This window comes from Apium graveolens, chromosome 6 (genome assembly GCF_009905375.1).
Source record: "Apium graveolens cultivar Ventura chromosome 6, ASM990537v1, whole genome shotgun sequence".
In the NCBI taxonomy this organism is placed as follows: Eukaryota; Viridiplantae; Streptophyta; class Magnoliopsida; order Apiales; family Apiaceae; genus Apium; species Apium graveolens.
Genome location: NC_133652.1, coordinates 268,116,705 through 268,128,959, shown reverse-complemented (window position 1 = coordinate 268,128,959; position 12,255 = coordinate 268,116,705). Strand labels below are relative to the sequence as shown.

General features: G+C 35.0%; 2 protein-coding genes across 2 annotated transcripts; both read right to left on the bottom strand.

Moving 5' to 3' along the window:
• Window positions 1-10,132: 10,132 nt before the first annotated feature.
• On the bottom strand, window positions 10,133-10,573 carry LOC141666013 (protein FAR1-RELATED SEQUENCE 5-like). The gene has a single exon (XM_074472000.1). The coding sequence runs from the start codon at window positions 10,571-10,573 to the stop codon at window positions 10,133-10,135; it is 441 nt and encodes a 146-aa protein (XP_074328101.1).
• A 50-nt stretch (window positions 10,574-10,623) lies between these two features.
• LOC141666012 (protein FAR1-RELATED SEQUENCE 5-like) lies at window positions 10,624-12,030 on the bottom strand. Its single transcript, XM_074471999.1, has one exon. The coding sequence runs from the start codon at window positions 12,028-12,030 to the stop codon at window positions 10,624-10,626; it is 1,407 nt and encodes a 468-aa protein (XP_074328100.1).
• Between the last annotated feature and the right edge of the window lie 225 nt (window positions 12,031-12,255).

Here is a 12,255-nt window from a genome sequence, read left to right as displayed (position 1 = left end):
TTATGAAAAAATAGTGTCACTAATTTGTTTTCACCATTTCCCATTTATTTCCATTTTATTTTGTATTTTTTCCTTTAATAATATGTATTAATTCGAATTAAAAATAAAGAAAAAATAAAAATAATGAAAATTTCTTAAAAATTAATTAAAAATTAGAGGAGAAACTGAAATTATCAAAAAATAGTGTCACTAATTTTTTTCACCATTTCTGACTTTTTTCTTTTTTTTTATTTTTTTCCTTTAATATTATGTATTAATTCGAATTAAAAATAAAGAAAAATTAAAAAAAATGGACTTTTTTTAAAAATTAATCAAAAATTAAGGGAGACACTGAAATTATCAAAAAATAGTGTCACTAATTATTTTTCACCATTTCTGACTTTTTTCCATTTAATATTGAATTTTTAAAAAATTTAAAATTGAGTTAATTTCTCAAAAATTCGAAGCTAAGCGAAAACAGGGAAAAACAGGGGAGAAACATGGGACCTTCCGCAATGAATCATTGCGGAAGTAAAACACTTCCGCAATGAATCATTGCTGAAGTGGGCCCTTGGACCAGGTTTTAGCAGTTTACTTTCTGCTGCTCCCCTGTTTTTTTCAGTTTCGAATTTTTTAAAATTTGTACTTACAAAAAAGTAAATAATAGCTCAAATACATACCAAATAATATTTAATTCAAATATTAAATTCTAAATTAAAATTTCTACATTATTTATAAATTGCGAATTAAATCATTTAAAATTTCTATTTGGGTTTTTTATACAACGCCACCTATCATTTCCGCCCATACCACAAAAGCCGCAATAATGGATTTTTTCAGTTGACGTCTCAATACCACTTTTAGACCTTCCTGAATTCTACTTTGTTGTTGACGTCTCAATGCCACTTTTATACCTTGCCGAATCCTTCTTTCGTCCCTTTGTTTGTGACATTGGAGGATTGAATATTGGATCATGTTCATCGTAACTTGGAACTCCTCCTCCATTCTTGAATTATTTTCTTCTTCACGAAACTTTTCAATCACGTAACACTTTCCTTTCTCAATCCAATCCATCAGGTAATTGAAGGAATTTACGGATGAGCGGAAGCGAGATATAACATTTATTCCATAAAAACCGTATACCGCACATATAGAAAAACGTATAAAAAGGAAAAACTGAGGAATCGTAACCATACCTTGTGAATCGAAGCTTTATAAAAATGGAGTGCTAGCAGTTGCTCCTCAGTGTATGAAGCACTCTACCGGTATCAACCAAGAACGATCCTCTTCGATGAACCTTTTTATAAAACCGAGCTTTTATAAAATGCAGTTTTTGGGAGAGAGAGAGAGAGAGGAAGAAGATGGAGGCTAGGGTTTTCACAAAACCAAAATTGTGTAAATAGAATGAGCCATCTCATTCTATTTATAGGGCTCTCCTAGGGTTATAAAATATATCTTTATATATATATATTAACCCCCACATTTTATCTTTATAAATTGCTTTAATAATAATTAAAACTATTTTAATCATTATTTCTTTTTCTAAACTATTTAGAAAATAATTCTCTCTCTCATTATTTCATCAAAGAAAATATTTTTTTATGGTGTGACCCTGTAGGTTCAATATTATTCCGGTAGTAGAAATAAATAATAATAAACTTTTATTAATTATTTATATGAATACTAAAATTCATTAAATATAATTAACTGATTAATTATATTTATTCTACATCGTGAGTGATACTTCTCAACATATCACGACTATCCGGATAATATGAATTCACTGCTTAGAATACCAAGAACCTGTCAGTGACTAGTTACCATACAATGAATTCCTTCTACCCTTATAATATCCCGATTAAATACAAGGCATGGATCTTGTGTCAGGCCTATCAAATTTAATCATAATATTTCTTATTCATAATGCAAAGTTCATATTAATGCAAATTAGAAACTCACTCTGGCCAGAGATTCCAGAACTCGCATACTAAGAATAACATAGGATATTCTCTTCCAATACTGGAAGGGGTAGATCCTCTATTGATGTTAATTATCTCTGTACACAAATCCCTATGCCCAGAATAGACCTAATGGATGTCCTTGAGACAAAGGACCCAAAGCACAGTTCATTATATACAAGATAACTTTAACGATCTCAAGTCTAAGGACACTTGTACAACTATCACTCAGTGAACCACTATTGACACGTGAGTAATCTCCATTAGTTGTTCAACTTATCGAGTCATATTCAGTGAACTTATTCCCTAATAAGCACCTACATACTAGCTATAGTGTCACCACACAAATGCCTATGAGAACAGACATCCTCCTGAAGAGAGCAAGCATAGTATGTACCAATCTTTGCGGATCCACTAACATCCGATTAGTTATCCTATGATCAGGAACTGTTTAAGTCTAGAGTTGTCATCTTCTAGATCTCACTGTTATAATCTCATTATAATTCTAGAAGCTTTACTCTAAACTTTGGAGCATCTTATTTAAAACACTTTAAATAGATAAAGCCCATAATAAAAATATAACAAGTATTTTATTAATTCAAATGAAATCAAATAGGAATACAAGAAAGTTCTTCCTAACTCATCATACATGATTGGATTTAGGACAAACACTTTCAATCTCCCACTTGAACTAAAGCCAATCACCCTGGTATCTAATACCAATCTTCTCTTTATGACGATCAAAGTGAATCTGAGACAATGACTTTGTGAGTGGGTCTGCTACGATGTTATGTGTGTTAACTCTCTCAATCTTGACATCTCCTCTTTCAATGATTTCCCTAATCAAATGAAAGCGTCATAAAATATGTTTGGAATTTTTATGAGACCTAGGTTCTTTGGCTTGTGCTATTGTTGCGTTGTTATCACAATACAACACAATAGACTCCTCAATGCTAGGAACAACTCCCAACTCAGATACAAATTTCCTCATCCAAACGGCTTCTTTTACAGCCTCACTTGCAGCTATATATTCAACTTCCGTTGTGGAGTCGGCCATTGTAAACTGTTTGGAACTCTTCCAACTAATCGCACCACCATTCAGAGTAAACACGTACCCTGACATGGATTTTCTATCATCACTTTCTGATTGAAAACTAGAGTCAGTATAACCCTCTATTTTCAACTCAAATCCACCACCAAAAATAAGAAAAATATCCTTAGTCCTTCGCAAGTACTTAAGGATGTTCTTCACTGCTTTCCAGTGGTCTTCACCTGGATTGGACTGATATCTGCTCGTCACACTGATTGAATAAGCTACATCAGGGCTAGTACATAACATCGCGTACATGATAGATCCTATTGCTGAAGCATAAGGAATCTTACTCATACGCTCTCTTTCCTCAGGTGTCTTAGGAGACATCTTTTAGGAAAGGGACACTCCATGGCTCATCGATATGAGACCTCTTTTGGAGTTTTCCATGCTAAACCTTTTCAGCACTTTTTGGATGTATGTACCCTGGGTAAGACCTATCATTCTTCTAAATCTATCTCTATAGATCTTCATACCGAGAATGTAGGATGCTTCTCCAAAGTCCTTCATAGTGAAGTTCTTCGATAGCCACACTTTGACTGATTGCAGCATCGGTATATCATTTCCTATAAGAAGTATGTCATCCACATACAATACAAGAAATGTTACTGCGCTCCTACGAACCTTCTTGTAGACACATGGTTCATCTATGTTTTTGATAAAACCAAAATCTTTGATTATCTTATCAAAATGGATGTTCCATCTACGAGAAGCTTTCTTTAAACCATATATGGTTCGCAGCAGCTTACACACTAAGTGTTCATTTCTCTTGGAAAGAAAACCCTCTGGTTGTGTCATATACACTTCCTCTTCAAGTTTCCCATTGAGGAAGGCCGTTTTCACGTCCATTTTCCATATCTCATAGTCGTAGTAAGCAGCAATCGCAAGCAAAATCCGAATTGATTTTAACAGGGCTACAGGCGAAAAAGTTTCATCAAAGTCAATCCCTTGCCTTTGTCTGAATCCTTTTGCCACGAGCCTGGCCTTATAGGTCTCCACCTGGCCATCTGCTCCAATCTTTCTTTTGTATACCCATTTGCACTCAATAGGCTTCACACCCTCAGGTGTTTCAACCAAAGTCCATACTTGGTTGGTATACATAGATTCCATTTCGGATTCATGGCACTTTGCCATTTCTCTGAGTCAACACTACTCATAGCCTCATTATAGGTCATAGGGTCATCATCATCAATAATTGACAACTCATTGTCATTCTCAATGACAAGGCCATAATACCTCTCAGGTTGGTGAGACACTCTCCCTGACCTACGAATGGGCTGTTCCACATAAGGTTGTTCAGTCTGAACAGGTGTTTCCACTTGAACCGTAGTAGTTTGTGCTTCTTGAACTTCATCAAGTACAATTTTGCTCCCACTATTTCCTTCAAGGATAAACTGCTTTTCCAAGAAGCTAGCATGTCTGGAGACAAACACCCTATGATCGGTGTAAAAGTAATACCCTAAAGTCTCTTTAGGATATCCCACAAAACTACATTTTACGGATCGAGATTCGAGCTTATCTGGGTCAACTTTCTTGGCATAAGCTGGACATCCCCAAATCTTAACGTGTTTAAGACTCGGTTTCCTTTCTTTCCATATCTCATATGGAGTTTGAGGAACAGATTTGGAAGGCACCTTATTCAGTAAATATGCTGAGGTTTCCAATGCATAACCCCACAGGAATACTGGAAGATTCGCATAGCTCATCATGGACTAAACCATGTCTAACAAAGTTCGATTTCTCCTTTCAGATACCCCATTCAATTGTGGAGTATATGGAGGAGTACACTGGGAGATTATACCATTTTCTTTGAGATAATCTAAAAACTCTCCATTCAACTATTCACCACCTCGATCTGATCGAAGAGTTATAATACTATGTTTGGTTTGTTTCTCCACTTCATGCTTATTTTCTTTGAACTTTTCAAAGGCTTCAGACTTGTGTTTCATCAAATACACATATCCGAATCTAGATCGATCATCTATGAAAGTAATGAAGTATGAAAATCCACCCATGGCTTGCGTATACATTGGTCCACATATATCTGTGTGTACCAATCCTAGCAAATCTGCAGCCCTCTCTCCATGTCCACTAAATGGAGATTTGGTCATTTTACCCAATAGACAAGACTGGCATGTAGGATATGATTCAAAATCAAAGGGGTCAAGTAATCCTTCCTTATGCAATGTCCGCAGTCTATTTTCACTAATATGACCAAGTCTGCAGTGCCACAAAAAGGTGAGATTTTTATCATCCCTTTTTTTATTAGTATGTTCAATTTGTAGTAAATCATGCTCTACGTCACATACATACAGACCATTATATAAAATACCACTTCCATAAAGAACGTTATCTCTAAGAATTGAACATTTATTATTCTGAATAACAAACGAAAATCCAGCCAAGTCTAACATGGGAATAGAAATAATATTCCTCACAATCGAGGTAACAAAATAAAAATTATTTAAAACAATAGTCTTTCCCGTAGGCATATGTAAATAAAATGATCCAACAGCTTCAGCAACAACTCTTGCTCCATTTCCCATCCGTAGAATCACCTCCTCTTCCTCAAGAGTTCTACTTCTCCTTAGTCCCTGCAACGAATTGCAAATGTGAGAACCACAGGCGGTATCTAATACCCAAGTGGAAATTTGATTTAATGACATATTCACTTCAATCATGAACATACCTGAAACAGAAGCGGTAGTCTCATTACCCTTCTTCTTCAATTCTGCAAGGTAAGCCTTGCAGTTCCTCTTCCAGTGCCCCACCTTGTTACAGTGAAAGCAAACAGCTTTGCTCTTGGGGTCTTCATCTTTCGGTGGAACCGGCTTTTTCTCACCTACTTTCTTCTTCTTGGAAGGGTTCTTCTTCCTTTTCTTAGGATTGGAATCTTCACCAATTAGAAGAACAAAGCTCTTCTTAGGGGGAAAATTCGATTCCGCAGTCTTCAACATGTTGTGGAGTTCAGCCAGGCTGACATCCAGCTTATTCATGTGAAAGTTCACAACAAACTGCGAAAACAAACCCAGAAGTGATTGCAAGACCAAGTCTTGGCTCAGCTCCCCATCCATGGCAAAACCAAGTTGTCCAAGACGTTCAATCAAATTGATCATCTTAAGTACATGGTCATTCACAGATGATCCCTCAGACATCCTACAACTGAACAGCTCCTTCGATATCTCATATCGAGCTGTCCTCCCTGCCACATCATACAACTCTTGTAGATGCATAAGGATAGTGTGAGCATCCAAATGCTCATGCTGCTTCTGTAGCTCAATGTTCATGGAAGCTAGCATGATGCATTGAGCAACATTTGCATCATCTATCCACTTACAATAACAACATGTTCATCAATATGTGCATCGTTAGCAGGTTCAGTAGGCTTAGGTGAGTCAAGCACATATTCCAGCTTCTCCACCCTGAGAACAATTCTCAAGTTTCGAAGCCAGTCAGCAAAATTAGGACCAGTCAACTTGTGAGCATCTAGTATACTCTGGAGTGATAGTGTAGAAGACATAACGTATATAGTAAATCTGTAAATGATGAACACATAACAACACTTAGCAAATATTCAATTTAATTTCAAAACACTATATGAATCGGATCTTTATTCATAAGTGGCTCCCACTAGTTAATCTAATTTATACAACCCCCTTAAGTGAAAAATTAAGCATTCATAATGCTAGTGGGAATAGGGATCCTACATTTCATCACACAACCTCGGCTGTAGCACAAAACGTCATGAGATGTTCAATAGGCAGACAACTCTTGTCAATTACATCTTATGTTATTCCCTAATAAAACTTTAGCCTCTTGAATAATTGAGTCACGGCTGTAGCACGACAGACTCAATATTCTAAGTCAAGTTTAACCCAACATTTCGTACAATTGAATCAGTTTCCAACGACCCACGGCTGCAGCACGTAACGACCTTTAAATTCTAATTCAATGTACACATCTCTATGTAATAGACAAGTATTTCTTATTTCAAAATCAAAGCCCTCGGCTGTAGCACGAAACGACAATGATTTAAAAATAAGAACTATTTTCTACCATGTTGGAAGGCTATGACCGACACAAGCTCGGTGTGTCATTGGCCAATTACTACTTGATATTATTTAATTTTAGAGGAATTATATTATGTTACAATCATAATCATATTATAAAGAGATTCTTCCTTTTAAATTAAATATTTCAAATCAATAATCGATAATCAGATGATTCCCAGATCAGGGGGAACATTGTCAAGAGGCGTCACTTAATACCCCTTTCTTACAAATCGAAATCTGTTTTTGACATAATCATCCTTTCTCTCAAAATTGAAAATTCATATTTAATTACATCTTTCATAAACACAAGAATCTCATGATTGTATTCATAATATTATTGTCAAGGCAATAAATGATTCATATTCTAGATTTTCCAGAGCACGCCGTATTTTGATTTAAGTTCACCTAAATCTATTATCGCATGGTAAACATAGGCATATATCTCATATATAAAAATAAACAAACAAGTAAGCATGCAAGCAATATCATGTCACACATTGATATAATGATGTATGGATTTATTATAGCATTTAAAAGCAATTAAAACAATTAAAACATGCTTTAAAACACTTTCGGGAATATAAACAGTTCAAAACTTTTATATAAAAAATATTTGACCACTCCATTAGATCCGTCTCGGAAAAACGAATCCAACAATATACTGCACGCCCAAAACGGAGTTACGAAACTCCCAAAAAATAAATTTAAAATAGACAGATGGGTTGTAACGCATTACAGGAATGCGTTACAAGCCCTGTAACGCATTCCGGTAATGCGTTACAACCCTTTTAAGCCATTAAAGGGTGTAACGCATCTCGAAAATGCGCAACAGGGTGTAACGCATCTCGGAAATGCGCAACAGGGTGTAACGCATTCCGGGAATGCACGACACCCCCCCCCCCCCCCCCGCGTCCGCCTCACGCGCCCAGGCCGGCCGATTACGCGGCTGTTCAGTTTTTTTTTGTTTCTTTCCAGCCGTTGCCTTTTGTTGCTTACAAAAAAGGAGTAACCCCCTTCTTTACGCCCTCATTCAATAACCTTTATTAATATATTATTATTATAATTTTATTATTAATAAATTAATTAACATTTAATTAATAAATTAATAAAAATCAAAATAATATAATTACTTAAATCAGGGAGTAGCAGAAAATTATTAAATCAGCCATGGGTCCTTGTGCAAATTTTAATCATAATTATTCACATGCATAATTATTCCATGAATTTTAATTTAAAACAATTTTAAAAATTCATAACAAATAATCTACACATCACAAAATTATGAAAAAAATACCTAGACGATCTACAACACTTGTAGAACCCAGATCAGTAGTCAAAATCTTATGCAAAAATTATTTCGAATTAATTCATAATTAAATCTAAATAAATTGGCAAAAATCATAACAAATCCATATATGCATTAAAAAATCTGAAATTGTTTATATGAATCTCTATATGCAAAACCTAGCTCTGATGCCATTGAAGGAATTTACGGATGAGCTGAAGCGAGATATAACATTTATTCCGTAAAAACCATATACCGAACATATAGAAAAACGTATAAAAAGGAAAAACTGAGGAATCGTAACCATACCTTGTGAATCGAAGCTTTATAAAAATGGAGTGCTAGCAGTTGCTCCTCAGTGGTGAAGCACTCTACCGGTATCCACCAAAACGATCTTCTTCGATGAACCTTTTTATAAAACCGAGCTTTTATAAAATGGAGTTTTTGGGAGAGAGAGAGAGAGAGGAAGAAGATGGAGGCTAGGGTTTTCACAAAACCAAAATTGTGTAAATAGAATGAGCCATCTCATTCGATTTATAGGGCTCTCCTAGGGTTATAAAATATATCTTTATATATATATATATATATATTAACCCCCATATTTTATCTTTATAAAATGCTTTAATAATAATTAAAACTATTTTAATCATTATTTCTTTTTCTAAACTATTTAGAAAATAATTATCTCTCTCATTATTTCATCAAAGAAAATATTCCTTTATGGTCTGACCCTGTAGGTTCAATATTATTCCGGTAGTAGAAAATAAATAATAATAAACTTTTATTTATTATTTATATGAATACTAAAATTCACTAAATATAATTAACTGATTAATTATATTTATTCTATATCGTGAGTGATGCTTCTCAACATATCGCGACTATCCGGATAATATGAATTCACTGCTTAGAATACCAAGAACCTGTCAGTGACTAGTTACCGTACAATGAGTTCCTTCTACCCTTATAATATCCCGATTAAATACAAGGCATGGATCTTCTGTCAAGCCTATCAAATTTAATCATAAGATTTCTTATTCATAATGCAAAGTTCATATTAATGCAAATTAGAAACTCCTTTCTAATTTCATACACTCTGGCCAGAGATTCCAGAATTCGCATACTAAGAATAACATAGGATATTCTCTTCCTATACTGGAAGGGGTAGATCCTCTATTGACATTAATTATCTCTGTACACAAATCCCTATGCCCAGAATAGACCTAATGGATGTCCTTGAGACAAAGGACCCAAAGCACGGTTCATTATATACAAGATAACTTTAACGATCTCAAGTCTAAGGACACTTGTACAACTATCACTCAGTGAACCACTATTGACACGTGAGTAATCTCCATTAGTTGTTCAACTTATCGAGTCATGTTCAGTGAACTTATTCCCTAATAAGCACCTACATACTAGCTATAGTGTCACCAAACAAATGTCTATGAGAACAGACATCCTCCTGAAGGGAGCAAGCATAGTATGTACCAATCTTTGTGGATCCACTAACATCCGATTAGTTATCCTATGATCAGGAACTGTTTAAGTCTAGAGTTGTCATCTTCTAGATCTCACTATTATAATCTCATTATAATTCTAGAAGCTTTACTCTAAACTATGGAGCATCTTATTTAAAACACTTTAAATATATAAAGCCCATAATAAAAACATAACAAGTCTTTTATAAATTCAAATGAAATCAAATCGGAATACAAGAAAGTTCTTCCTAACTCATCATACATGATTGGATTTAGGACAAACACTTTCAGTAATTGTATCGTGGTTTTGAACAACTTCCAAGAGCACACAAACCTTGGAAAGATTTACACAAAGCACTATATCTTGCCGTTGTTGAATCACCAACATCAACAAGAACGGGAGGATTATAAGGCGAAAAACCATCAATTTTATTTGCGCTCGCCGTCCATCTTGATTTGATAAAAATTGTTGGTATCATAATTTTTTGTTTCTTGTCAAGATAGCGTAGGATATGTTTGCAAAGCATCCCCGAATGTTCAAATTTCTTACATTCACAATCAATATTTCCTTCCAAAGAAACCATTACCCGATACCTTCTTCTAAGATTCTCCGGCACATTATACTTCTCAACTAAATACAACTTCCACATGTAATTGGAACCATCTTTGCAACTATTCACCACATAAGATGTGCTTTTTCTAAGCTCATTTTGAAATTGCCTAAACATTTCTTTTGTGTAAATAGAAGAAGCATGATTTTCCAAGGCGGAATTAAATATCAATCTCCTGAATTAAATATCAATCTCCTTTCCCTATACTCGGTCTCGTAGTCGGCTTTAACCTCATTAAGAATTTTTGTTTCCAAAGCCTTTTGTGAATTCTCAATGAATTCTTTCAACCCGGTTGAAACTTTCACATACTCGTCAAAAAATGAATTCATGGACTCGCTTCTTGAGGTGGTGGTCATACCGGCGGAGAAATGTTGTTTTGTGTAAGCAAGAATCCATTTATCTTTTATGGCATACATATCGTTTAGCCAAACATGATCATCGAGTCCATACTTATCAACCAAAACCTCCCACTTACCAACAAATTCTGTGGGTGACAACGACTTGTACAAACAATCATTAAAATCTCCTTTAAATTCCGGATATTGTGTGTACAAAGTCGACAATTTTTCGGAAAATTTATTACTTATGTGCCACGAACATAATATGTGCTTGGTATCCGGCAAAATCTCGGCAATAGCATTTCCCAATGCTATATCTTGATCCGTAATAATAGTGAGGGGAGGTTTGTTTCTGACGGCTTCCAACCATGTCTTCAAAACCCATTTATATGAAATCTCCGTCTCATCCCGCATGAGTGCAAACCCGAACAAGATATTTTGATAATGGTGATTGACCCCGGTTATTGGTATAAACGGCATACAATACCTATTGGTCCTATATGTGGAGTCATATGAAACAACATCTCCAAAATTCGTGTATGCGTTCAATGATCGATGATCAACCCAAACCAAATCTCTAACTCTATTTTCTTCATCCAAATCAACTCGATAGAAAAAGTTTCCAAAACTTTTTTCTTTCAATTGTCGTAGCAATGCCATCCCACTCTCCGCATCACCGGAATCGCACACCCGTCGTCGAATATCACGAATTACGTTACGAACATCTTGATTAGAAAATCCAAGTTTTTCCACACCACCCCATGTTTCACCAAGAAATCTCATCGCTTTAGCGGTTTCAATGCCCGATTTATCAAATAACTCAAGCAATGCTCGGGTAACCGGATCTATATTTTTGGACCTTTGCATGAATTGTACTTTATCCGAGGTTACCATATCATGATCATGCTCTAATTTAACCAAAGTTACTTCCCATTTATCATTTTTAACTCTATGAGTGACACACATTCGAGCACTACAATTTGTTCTCGGAATTACATCTCTAATCCTTCTTTTTTCCTTTCTTTCATCATCAACATCCAATTTCGTACTAGAACCAAGTCTTCCACCCTTACGACAAATATACAAACGAGAGGAGATACCATTACCCCGTGAATGTCTATGAGTACTCCTAATAATAATCTCAAATCCAACACTTCTACCATAATCTCTATAAAAAAATTTGGCTTCATCCAAAGTGTTAAAAAACATACCAACGCAAGGCACAACACTATTCATATTTGATTTTGAAAACCCGTAAAACCGTAACTTTTTTTATCAAAACTCATATCATCATCTCCATCATCATCATAAACATCATCATCACTTATATTCATTTTCTCTTCTCTACAAAAATCATCATCATTCATTTTTCCTTTTCCCTTACAATCTCCCTCTTCTTTTTTATTAATTTTCTCTTTTTCCATATACTCATTATCATCAACATCCATATTCTTTTTTTCC

What these genes read in the sequence shown, in the direction of transcription:
- LOC141666013 (XM_074472000.1), bottom strand. Translation starts at nt 10,573, where the DNA reads ATGTTTAGGCAATTTCAAAATGAGCTTAGAAAAAGCACATCTTATGTG.
- LOC141666012 (XM_074471999.1), bottom strand. Translation starts at nt 12,030, where the DNA reads ATGAATAGTGTTGTGCCTTGCGTTGGTATGTTTTTTAACACTTTGGAT.